The following is a 19,111-nucleotide window of genomic DNA, read 5'->3' as shown; positions in this document are numbered from 1 at the left end:
TGGACGGGAACCTCGATTACAATTATTGGCAAATTATGATGTCCACACATTTGCAAGCTCAAAATCTTTGGAGCTTTGTTGATCCCGGTCTACCCGAAGGAGCTGATGCAGGCGCTATACGGCGAGATAAATTGGCCTTGGGTCAGATTCACCAAGGTGTTCATTATTCCATTTTTGGGCAATTAGCTCGTGCTCAAACAGCAAAACAAGCTTGGGACATCTTAAAGGTGTCACACAAAGGAGTCGATCGGGCGCAGAAGTCTAAGTTGCAGTCGTTGAGAAGGTTGTACGATAATTGTGAGATGACCTCTACAGAAACAGTAGATGCGTATTTCACTCGTCTTATTGATATGGTGAATAAGATGAGGCTATATGGAGATACGATTGAAGATGGTGCAGTGGTTGAAAAAGTTCTTCGAACTATGCCGATGAAGTATGACCATGTGGTGGCTTCAATAACAGAGTCACACAAAACCGAGCTCTTATCAATTGCAGAGCTGAAAGGTATGGTAGAAAGTCATATTGACAGGATTGCGTCAAAATCGGAACCACTAGCAGAAGAAGCTTTGAAGAGTCAAGTCACCCTTAATATGACTGGCACTAATCAAAGAGGTGGAGGATCTGGTAGAGGTCGTGGAAGAGGAAGAGGAGGTTCTGGCGGAAGAGGTCGTGGTAACTTCAACCAAGGAGGAGGACGTGGTAACTCCAACCAAGGAAGAGGTGGAGGTAATACCAAACAAGGTAAATTTCCATTTCATTGCTACAATTGTAGCAAGTATGGGCACAAGATTGCAGATTGTTGGTATAATGAGGACAACAATCGTGGAAATCAAGCAAACATTGCTGAAAACACTGCTGAAAAGTCTGGTGAGAGTTCTGAAACTTTACTTTTAGCCAGCGATAGTTTTTCTGCAGATAAGAACATATGGTTCTTGGATACTGGGTGTAGTAACCATATGTGTGGGAAGAAAGAATTGTTTTCTGAATTGGATGAATCAGTCCGGTCTGAAGTAACGTTTGGCAATAAGTCAAAGGTGCCAATTTTGGGAAAAGGTAAAATCTCTATTCAGTTGAAGGATGGTACTCACAATTTTATATCCGATGTGTTCTATGTTCCTGAACTACACCAAAATTTGTTGAGTATGGGTCAGTTGTCAGAAAAAGGATATAAGATACATATTGCTCAGGGGTGTTGTACCATTGCAGATGCTAAAGGAGTTTTGATTGCAAAGGTAAATATGTCCCAAAATCGACTATTTCCTTTGAAAATTAAGCATACTCTCCTTGCTTGCTTTAATTCTGAAGTTTGTGATGATAATTGGTTATGACATATGCGGTTTGGGCATTTTCATTTTTCTGGGTTAAACTATCTTGCGAGAAAGGAACTTGTTTCTGATTTACCTGTTGTGAATGTCCCTAATCGTATCTGTGAGATTTGTGTGATTGGGAAGAAGCATAGAGATCCCTTTCCCGTGGGCAAGTCAAGGAGAGCCACAAAACAGTTGGAGATTGTTCACTCAGACCTGTGTTCGTTGGAGGTTCCCTCATATGGAGGTTGTAAGTACTTTATTACTTTCATTGATGATTTCAGTAGGAAAACATGGGTTTACTTTCTGAAGCAAAAGTCTGAAGCATGTGATGTTTTCAAACAATTTAAGGCTTTTGTTGAAAAGCAAAGTGGTTATGAAGTTAAAATCTTGAGAACTGATAGAGGTACAGAATATATTGCTTGTGATAATTTTCTGAAAGAAAAGGGTATTCAGCACCAAATGACAGCTAGATACACTCCACAACAAAACGGAGTGGCTGAGAGGAAGAATAGGTCAATCATGGATATGGTGAGGTGCATGTTGAAATCCAAGGATCTGCCTAAACCTTTTTGGGCAGAAGCTGTTGCTTGTGCTGTCTATGTGTTGAATAGGTGTCCAACTAAAAGTGTCCGTGATAAGACGCCCGAAGAAGCTTGGAGTGGGAGAAAACCCTCTATCAAATATCTCAAGGTTTTTGGATGTTTGGCATATGCCCACGTGCCGGATCCATTGAGAAAGAAGTTGGATGATAAAGGTGAGAAATGCATATTCATTGGTTATAGTGACGCTTCAAAGGCTTATAAACTATACAATCCTGAAACTAAAAAGGTTGTTATAAGTCGTGATGTCACTTTTGATGAATATGGTGCCTGGGATTGGTTAGCTAAAGATGAAAGTTCAGTTGTTATTCCTGCTGTTGAAAATATTGTTGAAGAGCAACCGATTCCAGATAATGTCCAGTCTCCTTCACAGCCAGAATCGTCAGTTCGGCGATCTCAGCGCGAGCGCCACTTACCAGCTCGCTTGCAAGATTATGTTTTGGGTCATGATAATGACCTGTCTGATGAAGAGATTGTTCAATTTGCTCTCTTTGAAGATTGTGATCCTTTAACTTTTGAGGAGGCTGCTACAGAAACTCGTTGGCTTAAGGCGATGGATGAGGAAATACGTGTCATTGAAAAGAATGGTACCTGGGAGTTAACAGATTTACCTCCTGGAAAGAAGCTGATTGGAGTAAAGTGGGTTTACAGAACGAAGTACAAATCAAATGGAGAAATTGACCGTTTTAAGGCACGGTTGGTAGCAAAGGGTTACAAGCAAAAACCAGGTATTGATTATTTTGAGGTTTTTGCTCCTGTAAGTAGACTTGATACAGTTCGAATGGTTATTTCTCTTGCTGCTCAAAATGATTGGAAATTGCATCAAATGGATGTCAAGTCTACTTTTTTGAATGGTTTTCTTGAAGAAGAAATATATGTTGAACAACCTGCAGGATTTCTGAAGAAAGGGGAGGAAAATAAAGTGTACAGGTTGAGAAAAGCTTTGTATGGCTTAAAGCAAGCGCCTAGGGCGTGGTATGGTTGCATTGATTCATATTTTGTTGAAAGTGGTTTTATGAGATGTCCTCATGAACACACTTTGTATGTCAAATGCACGGATTCTGGTGATATTGTTCTAATCTGTCTGTATGTTGATGATCTGGTTTTTACTGGAAATAACTTGAAGTTAATCTCAGAATTCAGGGAGGCACTCATTAAGAGGTTTGAAATGACCGATATGGGCCTTATGTCTTACTTTCTTGGCCTTGAGGTTGTTCAGATGGATGGTGGAATCTTTATTTCACAAAAGAAGTATGCTGTTGATATTTTGAAAAAGTTCAAAATGGAAAACTCCAAACCAGCTTCAACTCCGGTAGCTGAAAAGTTAAAGGTGTCCAAAGATGAGTGTGGTAAGAATGTGAATGTTACGTCTTATAAAAGCTTAATTGGGAGTTTGAGGTATCTGGTGGCAACAAGGCCAGATATTTCTTTTGGAGTTGGAATACTTAGCAGATTCATGGAGGAACCAAAAGAATCACATTGGGCTGCAGCAAAGCGAATTCTGAGATATGTCAAAGGTACGAGTAATGATGGAATTTTTTACTCTACAAATGAAGCTGTGAAACTTGTTGGGTATACAGACAGTGATTGGGCTGGAGATGTTGAGACCAGAAAAAGCACATCAGGATATGCCTTCTATCTTGGTTCAGCCATATTTTCTTGGTCTTCAAAGAAGCAGCAGATTGTAGCACTTTCAACCGCAGAAGCAGAATATATTGCAGCAGCAAACTGTGCTACTCAAGCAGTTTGGCTGAGGAGAATTTTGGAGTTCTTACAACACGAGCAGGAAGCACCTACGACTATTTTTTGTGACAACAAGTCAGCAATTTCGTTGTTCAAAAATCCAGTCTTTCATGGTCGTAGCAAACACATTGATATCAAGTATCACAAAATTAGAGAGTTGGTTGCTGAAAAGCAAATCAACATTGAGTATTGTTCAAGTGAATGTCAAGTTGCAGATATCTTTACGAAGCCGTTGAAGACGGAGACATTTCTTAAATTGAAGAAGGAAATTGGGATGACCAATATATCCAACTTGGTTTAAAGGAGGCAATGTTATAATAATATTAGTAATAATATTATTATTAATTAAACCAAGTCAATATTAAAATGAAATGTGAGGTGTGTGAATGTGAACGTGGGTCATGCAGCATTACTACGTGGATCATGGATTAGCAATACATGCACCATTAGTCCTAAATTGTAGCTATGTTTATTATTCTTCTTTTTAGTATAAATAGGCTGTGTATCCACACTTCCAAAATCATCAATCAAATTATTCATGCATTCCTCTCTTTCTTTCTCTAAATATATATATCTTATATTATATTATATTTAATATATATATTATATTAAATATATTATATTTAATATATCTTATAGATATATATTATATTATATTTAATATATATATTATATTAAATATATTATATTTAATATATCTTACAGATTTTAATTAAGTAATTTCAATGTTAGTTCGACTTAATGACTTAGTTTTATCCTTAGCATGTGCAATCATCGTGGAGAGGTGGTTGTGGCGGTGACATTCCCACTAGTTTGTTATTTAAGTTTGTTTATCCGCTGCTTAGTTTATCTTGATTTTGGTTTTAGAACTGTAAATAAGTTTAAGAAAAGTGGGGTGTTACACCCGGACCGTGAATAAAACCAATCTCTTGATTGTAAGAAGTGATTAGTAGGTCTCCCTGCAAACCCAGTCACTTGATTGGTCAGTTTCGATCCTTAGATCATGAGTAAATCCAACCTCCCGATTGGCGTAACCCGATTCTTCGATCGGTATAGTTTAATCTCCTAAAGCATGCTAGAATTTGATCCTTAGATCATAAGTACAATCTCCTGATTGGTACAACCCGACCCCTGGATCTGTGCAGTTTGATCTCTTAGATCGTAGAAAATTTGATCCCTAGATCGTGAGTAAATCCAATTCGTTGATTGGTAAAAATTAGATCCCTAAATCGCAAATTGGTTCAACCTCTCGATTGCAGCTAGCAATCCGATCGCTAGATTGGTAGAAACCCGGTCTCTCGAGTCGTGCCGCAAATCCGGTCGCTAAATAGGTAAAGTAGATCTCTAGATCGCGGTTAACCCGATCTCCCGATCATAGCTAGCATCCCGATCGCCAGACCGGTAGATTTCAACCTCTCGAATCGTGTTGCAAATCTTATCCCTAGAACGGCAGAACTCAAACAACCCCTTATAGTCCACCAAACTTCGCCTAATAAAGTTGTGCTCTTTTTTCCTTAGCTAAAATTTGTTCCCACTGGATTTTTTATTAGTTTAAGGTTTTTAACGAGGCAACCGGCGTAAGTCACAGACCATATAATCAATTTTCCAACCCGAACCCTTCGTCGTTAACTCATCGTCAGGGCTCGGAATGGGGGGCTACTTGATAGGATATATATCCCGGTTTCGACTCCCCTGTACGTCCGTGTTCTCATTTTATAGTCGGGTTGGGGTCAAACAGTTCAGGACCCAGTCCACGAGTCAATTTTCCAACCAGCCCACGCTTGGGCCTATAAAAGGGGCCTTGACTCTCCATGTTAGGGGTTCCTTTCTTCCCCTCTCCTCCACTCTCTCTCTAGAGCTTAGAAACCTCCCTACTTCTCTCTAAATTATACAAAGAATAAAAGAGTATTTGAGCTATGATATGATTCTAGCATTCCTACCCTTGATTCTATATATATATATATATATATATATATATATATATATATATATATATATATAATACATATCAATACACGCGAGAATTAACCGTATCAAGCACATTCAGTTATGGTACTCATACTGCTCAGTAGATACTTATACAGCATTTGTGGTTCTGAGTCTAATATGAGGCAAAATATGGCTAACCGTCTATCATTTAAGAGGCAACACAATCAACACGCTACCGCTTCCGCTTATACGAGGTCAAGTTGTATAGTTAGATTATTTATATCCAATACTAACTCCTACTAAATCTTAAATCTGTATCCTACACTATGATGAACTAATTGTACTACGATACCAAGAATATAATATACTTGAGCTAGCTTAAATGCTTAATTAAGAATGATGGGGAGATTCATGTGCATGGGTGTCCACAAACTGTTTCCTTTCACCTTCGCCTTCACCCTCACCCTCAATCACTTCTATTCTCCGCAACACTTGACCCATTGTCGGTCTTCTCTCCGGCTGCGTATCGGTGCACTGCAAAGCCAAGTCCGTTAGCTTCAACATCTCATCGTACCCTTCCTTGTCCGCAAGTATTTCCAAGTCAAGAATATCGGTAGACCAATCATTGTTCACAACCGCCTTAACCCAATCCGTCAAATCACCATCGCCGGCGGCGTTTCCCGGTGAGGCCAGGGCGCCGGGGCTCTTCCCCGTGATCACCTCCAGAAGAACAATGCCGAAGCAGTACACATCCGCCTTGCCGCTCAGCTTCTTGCCTTGACAGAACTCCGGCGATCTTGCCACGGCTAGTCTTGCCGAGGATTCCCGAGATGGGAGAAGGGGCAGTAGGCCGTAATCTGCGAGCTTGGGTTGGTAAGCTTGGCGATGGCTGCCGTCTCTATGTTGGATTAATACGTTGGAGGAGGCGATGTTGCCGTGGGGCGCCTTGTGGGACGGTAAGGAGTGGTGCAGATAAGCGAGTCCCTTGGCTATGTCCTTTACAATGGATAATCTTACTTCCCAATTTATTGGAACTCTCCCAATTCCTCTGTTATCTGTATCCATAAAGCAACCAAAAGTAAGTTGTTATATATAGTTAAGGAAAATTGCAGTTTTAATCTTTGTGTTAGTTATAGCAGCATGTATGTGTAATTTTCTTTCATAATTAATATAGAGTAACAATAGTACAAGTTAAGATTTAATATTTGTAGTGATATTAGTGATTTAGTCTAGCAATCTATACACTAGACTATGGTCCATAAAATTGTGTGGGCCATGGACCGGCCAAAACGGCTTCATTTCTTTTACTAAAAAGAAAACGGCAGTCGTTACATTCTGCTACGCGCCCGGTTTTTTTTTTTTATGATGTTGTAATAAAATTACAGTGTGTATAAAATGAAACTGAATACCAGGTTGCGCACATTGAGTGTATATTGTTAAATGAAATTGTAGTTGAATTAGTAAAATACTTTAATTTAGTGATGATGTGGAAGAGTAGGGCAGCTAGTCGAAAAGCGCGCCAGTCAAACGCCGAGGGAAGACATGGTAGCTGGTTGAAAAGCGCACCAGTCAAACGCCGAGGGAAGACACAGGATATGTAACTGGTCTAATCTATTGATAGCATAGAAGGGTGTGATGGGGTGCTCTGGCAAGGATATAGCCAGTCTACCCCCGCGGTAGACTGCCTCACTGAGCAATTGCCCCTTGGTGCCGAGGGGCTGGTTAGACTGCCTCACTGAGCAATTGCCCCTTGGTGCCGAGGGGCTGGTTGGACGGACTTCTGGTCACTACTTTCTTGCGTCCTCAACTTCGCGATGCCACAAGAAAGTGGGTGACTGGATGTTGGGGGTGGTAATCACGATAGCCGGGTGGCCGATTGGTTCACGGTCTCCAGACCGGTCGGACCAATGGCCCCGGTCCGCTGGGCCGCCTCTGTTCGTCATGTCTCTACATTTAATTAGTTACCTCTTTAGGTCCAAGATTGATGTAACTTATGGTTCCTTCATGAGAACATGTTACGAATTAATATTTATACTATTTCAACATTTTAGGTCCAAGATTGATGTAACTAATGGTTCCTCCATCGTGTGAGGACATGTTAAGAATTAATATTTGTACTATTTCAACATTATAAGTCCAAGATTTATGTAACTAATGTTTCCTCCATCTTGTGGAGACATGTTAAGAATTAATATTTGTACTATTTCAACATTTTAGGTCCAAGATTGATGTTACTGATGGTTGCTATGGATGTGCCCACTTTTTGTATAATCCCCACATTCTCGCTGCCCGGTTTCGAACATTGGTCTCTTCTCCCAAATACTGCCTACTAATCCAATGAGCTAAGCTCGTGTGGGCAGGATATTTTTGTTCTTGTGACAAAAGGTGGAATTGCCCAACCCAGGCATCCTCATACACCTGACCCGACAGTTTGTGGAGGGGTAAATCTTGGTGACTCAACTTATCAACAGAGGCTAGATTTTTGCTCACTGGGCACAAGGAGACCCCCTCATTTTGAGAGCCCATATTGTCCCTGGTGAGACTCAATCCTTGATCTCTTATGACAAATTTCACATCTATAACCAGTTGGGCAACATAGTTTTGTTCTTATTTTTATGGGAGGAAGTTTTTTGGGGCAAAATTATATTTTCAGCTTGACTTATACTTCGACAAAAACTTAAATAACACCAAAAAAGTTCTTATTAAACATTGGAGATAATCTTCGTGAATGATTCAGTAGATTTTGGATGAAAAAGAGAGCATTTTTTTTTTTTTTTTTTGCATTTAGGGGGCGTTTGGTTCAGGTTATATAACATAACCAAGGGAATGTGACATTCCAAAGCTCACATACCTATGTTTGGTTCACATTATCTCAGGGAATCTAACATTCCTCAGGAATGTCACATTCCCTCCACATAGGATTTTGAATGGAATGTGATTCCCTTCAATTTCTAAGGTTATGTAAGATAACCTTGGTTATGTTAGTTTATTACACACACACATGTATATATAATTATTTTTGTAATTATATATTTGTTTATTTTTATTATGTTAGGTTAGCATATAAAATAATTTTGTTTTTCAAGTTCAATATTTTAGTTCATATTTTAAAATCATGTAATTATATATGATACCGTTATCTTATTTATTTATTTTAATTTTTAAATTTATTAAAATATATGAAAATATGTTAAGGATATTATAGTGTGTGAATAAAAGATAACCCTAAACCAAACATGATTATATTACATACCCCAATTTTAACCAAACACAGGAATCTAACATTCCCAGTAATCTAACATTCCCAGCAATCTAACATTCCTTAAGGTAATCTGACATTCCGTGAACCAAACGACCCCTTAGGATATTCAAATCGTAATGTGAGAATTAAAATAGTTAATAATTGAAAGAAGTAGTGATAGTATTCAAAAGATACTAATTTACCCTCAATTACTCATGTTAGAAACAACTTTAGATTTTCCATCTAAAATAATGATATCCATGATAACAAGGCTAAACACATATCGATCTTTCCATTTACAGCACGTTTGGTTCACGGAATGAATTTTGAGGTAATAGGAATGCTATTCCATAAGGAATGGAATAGGCAAGGAATAGAATAGGAATTGTATTCTATTGTTTGGTTCGCGGAAGGAATAGACTTTAGGAATTATATTACAGTGTTTGGTTGATTTAAGGAATAGAAATGAAATATGTTTTAAAAGACATAAATACCCTTATAAAAATATGTGATGGTGGTGATGGTGGTGGTGGTGGTGGTGGCGGTGGCGATGGTGGTGGCGGTGGTGGTGATGGTGGCGGTGGCGATGGTGGTGGCGGTAGTGGTGATGGTGGCGGTGGCGGTGGTGGTGGTGGTAGTGGTGGTGGTAGTGGTGGTGGTGGCGGTGGCAGTGGTGGGGGCGGTGGTGGTGGTGGTGATGGTGGTGGTGGCGGTGGTGGTGGTAGTGGCAGTGGTGGTAGCGGTGGCGATGGTAGTGGTGGTGGTGGTGCTGGGGTGGTAGTGGTGGTGGTGGCGGTGGCAGTGGTGGGGGCGGTGGTGGTGGTGGTGATGGTGGTGGTGGCAGTGGTGGTGGTGGTGGCAGTGTTGATGTTGGTGGTGGCGACGACGATGGTGAAATAGGATAAATTTATATATAGGATAAAAAAATTAGGTTAAAGAAAGGGGTAAAAAAGAAAATAGATTCTAAAATCTATTCCTGAGCGTTCAGTAATAGGCTAATATCAGAGAGCCCTAATAATAGCTATTACCTTATTTGAGGTAATAGGCTATTACCAGGAATAGTAATACTATTCTTGGTAATAGAAATGGTTACCAAACAAAAGAATAGGCCTATTACTGGGGATACTATGCCATTCCCGGCCTATTCCGTGAACCAAACGGGCCATAAGACTAACTACATCAATGGATTTTTGGTGGTCTTTTGCAAGGAAAAAAAAAAACTTAAAGATGAGTTTTTTTTTTTACTGATGTGGGGTGGTTTTTTAGAGCAATAGTTATGTTGTGCAACCGGATGTACCATGCGCATGGTGCATACGGTTCAAAACGACGTCGTTTTGATTAAAAACGCGCGTCCCACTTTAAAAAAAAAATCAGGTTTGACTCTCAGCAATAGCATTATTGTGGATATATAATTATGAAATTGTGGATATATAGTTATGAAATTGTGGTTATATAGTTATGAATTTATGGATATTTAGTTCATTCATTGTGGATATTTAGTTCAATCATATATTGTGGATATTTAGTTCATTCATTGTGGATTTTTACTCCATTCATTCATTCATTGTGGATTTTTACTTCATTCATTCACTGTGGATATATAGTTATGAAATTGTGGATATATAGTTATGAAATTGTGGATATTTAGTTCATTCATTGTGGATATTTAGTTCAATCATATATTGTGGATATTTAGTTCATTCATTGTGGATTTTTACTTCATTCATTCATTCATTGTGGATTTTTACTTCATTCATTCACTGTGGATATATAGTTATGAAATTGTGGATATATAATTATGAAATTGTGGTTATATAGTTATGAATTTCTGAATATATAAAAATGCTATTGCCGGGAATCGAACCTGATTTCTTCTTTAAGTGGGACGCGCGTTTTTTTAACCAAAACGGCACCGTTTTGCAACCGGATGCACCTTGCAAGGTGCATTCGGTTGCACAGCATAATTTGCGTTTTTAGAGAGGATATTTTCTTTTTAACTTTTAGCATCTATGTGGGGTGGTTTTTTCTTGAGCTTTTACTCGCAAGTTCAAGTTCTTTGTGGGACCCACTGCTGACAAAATGGAGAAAAGTTGTCACCTGGGTGCGTGTTTGGCGCACATCCGCGCCCAGCAGGGTGCTTAATGTTTAATATATTTTTTATTTTTTGTTCTTTTTTTTTGTTAGATTTTTGTGTTTCATTTTTTTTTTTTTTTGTTCTTTTTTCTTCCACTTCCTTCTTCATTCTACCCACTTTCCTAGTGTCATTGCAAAAACCAACAAAATCTTTAACTATGAGATTGTTCTAAATACGTCGCCTTAATGACTAATTAGGGGTAGTATGTACTATTGAAACCCTATATTAATTAGACAAGAATTACATATGCCTTACAATTCAGAGACCCAAACTGCACTTTTCTATATAGGCATGGACGCATGGTTAACAAGTTTAAAGAAAATGAAAAATAGCGTTTTTGGCCTTTCAATTATTTTACTTTTAAAAATTTTATCCCTTACAATTGATTTGAATTGAACAAACTTAGTCCTTCAATTGTACATAATGTGCCACATTATTTAGTCCCTGATATTATATACTTAAAAATTTTGTTAATAATATCAGGGACTAAATGTGATATATTATGCATAATTAAAGGACTAAGTTTATTCAAAACAATTTACAGAATTTAATTCTTTAAAAGTAAAATAATTGAGGAGCTAAAAATGCAGTTTTTATTAAAGAAAATGTTGAATAAAGAAGTGAGCGTACCGTGCAAGAGGTGGTGCAAGCTTCCATGGGGGATGTATTCATATATAATCAGCTTTTCATCTCTAGAATAGTAAAACGAGACGATCTCCGCAAGGTTTTCATGCTTCAAATTCCCCAGCAACTGCATCTGCTGGATGAACTCCTTCTTACTCGCAGAGTTGATTTGGCTGAGCCTCTTCACCGCCACAACGCTCCCACCTTCCAGCGTCGCTTTGTACGTCGTGCTGAGCTTCCCCTTCCCCAGAACTTCTGCGGAAGCTCTCAATAAATCGTCAAGATCAAAACCAACTGTTATGCCCTCCTTGTTGAAGAACTCCAGCTCCACTCTTTTCTCTGGGTCCTCTGGGCCACGAGACCAGGGACTCCTCCTTTCAGTATGCTCCGTTGGAACCCTCTCTGTGTATAATTAAGAATCACTAAATTAATGCCCACACGGATTTAATCTACCCGTTCAATTGACAGTATTTGAGATAAGAAATTAAAGTTTGAACTTCAGCAATAACACTATGAGATTATGTCCAAACTCCAAAGTAGCAATCATAATGTGTGAACCATGGTCCACACAATTGTGTAGACCATACTTTCAAATAATGTACATTCAGTACACAAATAATGTATTTTTAGTATATTAGAAATGTACATTATATTCATAGAAAGTATATTTTTTGAATACTAAAAGTATATTATTTTGTATAATGTACATTCCGTCCACAAATAATATACTTTTAGTATATTAAAAATGTACATTTTGTACTTTTAATAGACCTCTTGTGCACACTAACACTTACTCCCTCCTAAATACTCTATTGAATTGAAGTCTAGGGAGCCTAGGAGTTGAGGATTCAATGAGAGAAGAATCACTAAATTAATGCAATGTAAAAAATAATGAAATTGTGATTAAATTAGGGCATTCCACTAGTAGGGTTACCACTGGCTGGATCCATTCTTATACTTCCTCCATCCAAGGACGGAGCCAAAGGGGGTGGGGTAGCTGCCCCCTCAACCCACCCTCACTCCATATATAATCTTTGTATATATATATATATATATATATATATATATATATATATATATTACATGACTTAGTATTAATATAAAAAAACTATTAAATGTTAACAAGAAATTAGTTAGATTAGTTGGTAGAACACATATTTTGTAATAGTAAAAGTCAAGAGTTTGAATCCTTGGCATCAACATAGTTTTAAAGTTTTTTTACTCCTTTCCTATGGCTTCAAATACAGTCACCTTTTTAATAGCTTTTTTAATATTTAATAACACAGACACATAATATTCTTTTATATTAATAATGAGATATGTAATTTATAATGTGTTTTCTATTCAAATTATTTTATCAAATTAATTATGTTTCATATTTTGTTAAGAATATTTTTATAAAGTTTCGATATATTTTATTTTTCGCACATATCTAACAATATTTACAATTATATTTCTAATTTATTTATTTATTTTTTTAAATTATCTCTTTTGTTTTAATGTTTCTCTTTTAATGAAAAAAATTTTCTAAATCCGTCCTTATTTCTTCGCCCCCTCAACCGAATTTCTGGCTCCATACTTGCCTCCATCTATCTTCATTTCTATGTGAAAAAATTTTAAAACTCACCCGGTATCCACTATATGGGTATCGCCACTATTTATTTTATTAAAATATTTCAACAAAAGGTAATAATATTTAAATTATTTATTCATAATAAAATTTACTACTCATATTAATACATAAAATAATAAAAAATATATTAAAAATTGACTTATCTATATAGAATTAAAAAGTAATATTTAATTTAGTTATAGTTTCTATGACTTCTATAAATAACTACTAACTAATATTTATTTTACTATTAATTTATTAGTTATATATATAAATAAATAAATAAGTATGTTTTTTTTAATGTTACTGATTCTATTATAATGTTGTATATATTTATATACTTTCTCAACCTACTGAAATACAAAGAGCCAATAACACCTCTATTAAGGCTCGAACTCACAACCTTCTAAATGAAAGTCCAACCCGGATATCATTAGACCATATAGTATTGGTAAGTATGTAGTGTATATAAAATAATTACATGGTGAGACAAGTGAAGTTTTTAACAGAATTTATATATATAATCTTTACTTTAGTAGACTCGCCATCTATTATCACCAAAAATAAAAATGATCCATGCTAGACAAATTTGGGTAGATACCCCACAAGGGGTTGAAACTGTCACCTCTACCACTAGAGCAACAATTGTTACATCATGGACTAATATCCACTTTAAATTGTAGATCTTAGTCCAAAAATATGTATATGCAATTAATATATTAGTGTCTTCCTTTATACTTTGTCAAATGACTGCCGCTCAAAGAGTCAATACCCCACCACCGCAAAGGTGCTATCTTAGTACAAGGTACTTGGCATACACATAATATGTTAACTACAAACATATAATCTAAATATCATTTTGAATCGAGTTAATTACTGAAATGGTCTCTTAATTATAGCGAAATTACCAATTTGGCCATTGACTATTTTTTTGGACCAATTAAGTCCCTCAACTTAAAAAATCTTAACCAATTTGGTCTTCCGTTTGTTATGCCGTGAACAGACCAAATTGATAATTTTGCTATAGGCAATGGACCATTTTAGTAATTAACTTTTCAAAAAAAATGATGTATGTGAATGTGAGGACCAAAATGATCTTTTGACTATAGCAAAATTACTAATTTGATCCCGAATTAACGGATTAATAAAAAAAAAAATAATCATGAACCAAATCGATAATTTTGCTATACATAATGGACCATTTTGATAATTAACTCTTCTGAACTACTAAAGTCAACAATATAATGCCAAGTATAATTTGCCCCAGAGTAAACTCTCCCAAATATATGGGAGCATACATACCTTTTTGTTCACTTTCCGCTTCTTTTTTGCTGAGGGCCCTTCTATAGCAGCAGCAGAGGACAATAAGCATGATGGAGAGAGTGAGTAGAGCACCACCAGCACCTGCTATCAAAGCAATACTCCACACCTCAAGACCTTTCTTCTTCTTCTTCTTCTTCATTGGGATTGTAGGCGGCGGAGAAGGTAGCGGCGACGGCGGAGGAATCCGGCAAGGTGTGTCCAGAGGCTTTCCACACAGACCCGGATTATCACCATACGAACTCTCCGAAAACCTCTGCAGGGCAGCGGTTTCCGGGATCTTCCCTTCCAGGCGGTTTCCCGATACGTTGAAACCAATCAAACTTGGCTGATCGAAAGGCGGGATCGAACCCTGAAGACCATTGCGGTCAAGCCCCAAGTGTTTGAGATTTGGGATATGAATATATCCCAACGGGATAGAACCCGAAAACTGGTTTTGCGAGAGGAACAGGAATTCGAGGCGGGATAGCGGCGAGAGATAGGGGAGAGGGCCGAATATAGAGTTGTTGGTGAGGTCGAGCTTAGTCAAGAGAGTTAAGTTTTGCAGGAAAGAGACGGGAAGGGAACCTGTGAGGTTAATTCCTTGGAGAAGGAGGCGGGTAACGTGCCAATCGGAGCAGGCAATTCCAGGCCAGTTGCTGGTGTTCCCCTCGCATGGCGGGCCTGTCCATTTGGAATGCAAATTGGCATTGGATTGGAGGCCATCCCTGAGTTGCAACAGAGCGTTTCTTTCTTCTGGGTAAATCTCTGACGCTGCCATAACCATCACAACCATGAAAACAACGCCAAATACCCCACCACTGCTCTTTGCCATCACTGGTGTTCAACAATTTTTCGTGAACTAAGTAATTACATCTCATCTGAGAATTGCAGGCTGGCCTGGGGTGGGGAAATCTTGATGATGATTGATATGGATTTGATTCTGGAATTCTTGGCATTCATATGATGATATAGCGTTTAATTTGTTGAATAATTTAGATGGAATTATTTAAGACAGCTTTGACGTAGTAGGCAAGGCACAAGGCTAGCTAGGCGAGGTGGTAGAGATTCCGATTTCCGAGACGTGGACGGGGACGTGAAAGCGGCTACACCCAACATTATAATTTTAATTTGTTTGTTTAATCAATGTACTCCCTCTCCCCTGTTTCCATTTTACTTTACTATTCATTCCTAAAATCAACTCTTTGCTTATTTTTTTAATATTTTATAATTATTTTAAAATTTGAGTTTTTGTGATATCACTTTTGTAAATTCGCGAGTCTTTTCATCAAGATACAAAATGTGGGTCATATACATACTATTTTGCACTTCTTGACAAATCTAATCTATTTTGTTATTCTAAGCTGTTATTCTTTTTGAGGTAATGAAAATCTTGTTATTCTTAACTCTTGGTCTTGGGAATTCCTATATAACCTAAGTGACACAGTCAACGTCTTTTCCATTCTTTTATTAAATGATTTATGATTTATGTATCTAATTCCATTCACCACATGGTTGGGAATTAATGATTGGCTCTATTTATCAAGATTTTGGATTTGGTTATAATGATCAAATTCTATTGATCTTGTTTCCACGCACCTTTCCAGTCATTCTTGATACAATTTTGAATATAGAATGCAAAAAACTTAGTGGGTCCTACGCAATTTTAAACAAATTAATCATCTAGGTTATGACCTGTGTCAGACCCACCGACGAACATAATTTGAAATAAAGAATTAAAAGCAGATAAATAAAGGAACCAAGAACACGTGTTACGGAGTTCGGTAAAACTCTCTTATGTTTACAGGGTCACTTAAAAGTGAAATTCAACTCCACTATATGATCACAGAGATTACAAACAATTGAATTGATTTCACATACACACTATGATCTAATTATTCACACCAAACTCAATCTTCATCATCTCCTAAGTTGGTAGAATCCTGAGAATCAACGTTCCAAACGGTATCACTTTTCTAAACCAATGAGAGACTCCACACCTCTATGGAATAAAGCCCTTTCAAATTTCACCACTTGATAGCCACGTTGAAACAAATAGATAAAGCAAATTAATTAAAGACATTAAACATATTCGTAATTGTAGAACAAAATGGCGTGTTGAATTGTTGTCTGGCACAGATAATCACGCCACGTTATATAGAGGAAACTAGTAATTGCCTCGTGCAATTCACGAACTATTATTAATTTAACAAATTTATAAATTAAATTTTTGATATTTTCTGAATTAGCAAAGAAAGTAAGGGTTGTGGAAACAGAAAAACGTACTTGAGTTCTTGAGTTCAGAATTAGTTTGATTAAAAATGTAAGTATAACTATACAATGTAATATTTAATATTTTTAAAAGTTTAATTATGCTATTATTATGTTGATATTAAAGTTTATTGTTACTTGTATTATTATTTGAATTTGAATTTTTTTTAAAGAAATTTGAATTTGAAATAACTACTTTAATTATATAACAAGGTATATAAATAAACCTTGTAAATAAAATAACATACGATATTTGTCGAAAATCTCCACAAAAAACTTATTCATTTGAAAAAGATTATTTATGTAAGAACCATATTTATTTTATATCAAATTTCTCCTCTTTATATATGTGGAGTCAAATTAATTATAATTGAGGTTTAAATGAATATATACACAAATTATATTAAATATAAAACTTTACCAATAAATTTGAACACAATAAACTTTTTTCCATACTTCATTATGCTTTAATATATATAGAGATAGAACTATAATTATAAATACACATAATAACTTCAAAAAAATATGTATAAATACATCTACCCACACAATTAATGCATTCATACTTGCAAAATCTGCTTTATTATATATAAAAATAAGACTCTGAAATCGGGTAATTTGTTGCAAGAAACTCCTCAAAATAAGATGAGACAACCAATCTTGAACAAGTTCCTATAGACTTTAATCTCTAACCAATTAATGTTAGAAAGAAACGCATAATCCCGCATACTAGCTACACTGTCTATCCCGTATGCTCTGTTGGGTCGGGGTGTGGGGGCCTTTAGGGTTGGGGTTCAACCTTTTGGAAGAACAGAGTTGACTCTATTGTAGAATGGATGGTTGTCTAAAACAAGAAAAAATTGCACCTAAAAACTAATATATTTTATCAAATAATTGGTCAATAAAAATGTGTTAAAATGTGTATCATTTATACACTCACAATGTTTAAACATGTGAGACAAGTCACTACGGTCTTAGCAAGCATGACAGCGAACTAGAATAACCTCTGGATTGACTGGGTGAGATCTAAGCCAAGGACCCTTCAAGGACTTGACAAGGACCACTTGGGAATTCTGAGCTCTAAGAGAGTTAATATGATATTGGGTCTATAAACACACACAAAAAAAATAAAAAATCAAAATCAAAATTGCATATATATAACACAGTTTGTATAATTTAAAATGTGAGTACAACTAGAGATGTCAACTTCAAAATAAATGTCAACTCTGCAGAGCGTCAAAGTACCTTCATTGTCTTCAAATATCTTCAAGTGTGTCTTCAACTCTTCAAGTATGATTCAAAGAATAAAAGGATGGCTCTATTTACAGTGAAGAAAATGTAACCTCAAATCCGCCCCATAACAATCTCCACTAATATTTATCCAATAAATAAATAATTATGTAGGATAAATACTAAGAGTAGTTTATCTAAAATGAACATTGCCATAATCATATGTACAGGTTCAAGATTCTATCACTACATTTGAATTTAATTATAATTATTAAATTCAAATATAATAAAACTAAGTCAAATCTAATTGGACATTTTATTAATTAATTAATTAATTAATTCAATAACTCAAATTTAAATTAAAATTATTTGGGCTAATTCAATTAATTCAATTATCACGGTCCAATTAATTAAATTGACTCAATGATCAATTTCGAAATTAGGCCCAATAATGATTTTATCGGCACATTTATTATTTTCAAAATTTCTATGCCTACCGGGTCCCCCTCCATTTGTTTCAAATTTGATTTTTTGTATTTAATACTACTTTCAATAATGTAATTTCTAAATATATAAATTTTATATACAATACTAAATTTAACATTATGAAAATTTGAACTAAAAATAACTTCACTCAAGTATCGTTAATCGGACCAGACACAAAATGGACAGATGTAGTAATTGTTTGAGAACAAACACATCTTAATTAAGTGTAATATATACTATCAATTATATTTGGGGCAACCCCACCTTAGTTGGCCAGGGCGGTAGTTGATTGGTAATCACAAGTTAGGTTAAAAGTTTACTTCTTAATAAAAGCGGTCTATTAGGTTAAATCTATGTGCTTTAATAGGTTGAGAAAGTAACTATAAACAGATACTACATTGTAACAGAGTAAGTAGTACTCAAACAAAAAAGGGCGGTCTACTGGCAGCTATGGACAACTAGCACACCTCAAGCAGTCGTTGCTTCTACTTTGAAGACTAAACATCTTGAGACTGTAAATAAAATAATGTTATCAACTTATTTTGAGTTATATCAAGATGCATACAAGCTAGAAATAAAAACCTTTAATTTGAGACAAGTGAGATGACTTTTTTTTTTTTTTTTTTTTTTTTT

General features: G+C 36.1%; 1 protein-coding gene across 1 annotated transcript; it reads right to left on the bottom strand.

Moving 5' to 3' along the window:
* Positions 1–5,791: 5,791 nt before the first annotated feature.
* On the bottom strand, positions 5,792–15,595 carry LOC109166996 (probable leucine-rich repeat receptor-like protein kinase At1g68400). The gene is made up of 3 exons (XM_019315894.1): positions 14,495–15,595; positions 11,587–11,982; positions 5,792–6,636 (listed from the first exon to the last, which is right to left on the bottom strand). Exons 1-3 carry the CDS (start codon positions 15,324–15,326, stop codon positions 5,972–5,974), a joined length of 1,893 nt encoding a protein of 630 aa, XP_019171439.1. The 5' UTR covers positions 15,327–15,595; the 3' UTR covers positions 5,792–5,971.
* Positions 15,596–19,111: the final 3,516 nt, after the last annotated feature.

Source organism: Ipomoea nil, unplaced genomic scaffold (genome assembly GCF_001879475.1).
Source record: "Ipomoea nil cultivar Tokyo-kokei standard unplaced genomic scaffold, Asagao_1.1 scaffold3142, whole genome shotgun sequence".
Taxonomy (NCBI): domain Eukaryota; kingdom Viridiplantae; phylum Streptophyta; class Magnoliopsida; order Solanales; family Convolvulaceae; genus Ipomoea; species Ipomoea nil.
This window is presented reverse-complemented; position numbering and strand designations above follow the sequence as displayed.

Bases quoted from the DNA above. Each gene is read 5' to 3' on its own strand.
- LOC109166996 (XM_019315894.1), bottom strand. From the start codon at position 15,326: ATGGCAAAGAGCAGTGGTGGGGTATTTGGCGTTGTTTTCATGGTTGTG. The intron at 11,983-14,494 runs GTATGTATGCTC...AATTATACACAG, and splicing joins AGCGGAAAGTGAACAAAAAG to AGAGGGTTCCAACGGAGCAT. The intron at 6,637-11,586 runs GTACGCTCACTT...TTATGGATACAG, and splicing joins CTTGCACCACCTCTTGCACG to ATAACAGAGGAATTGGGAGA.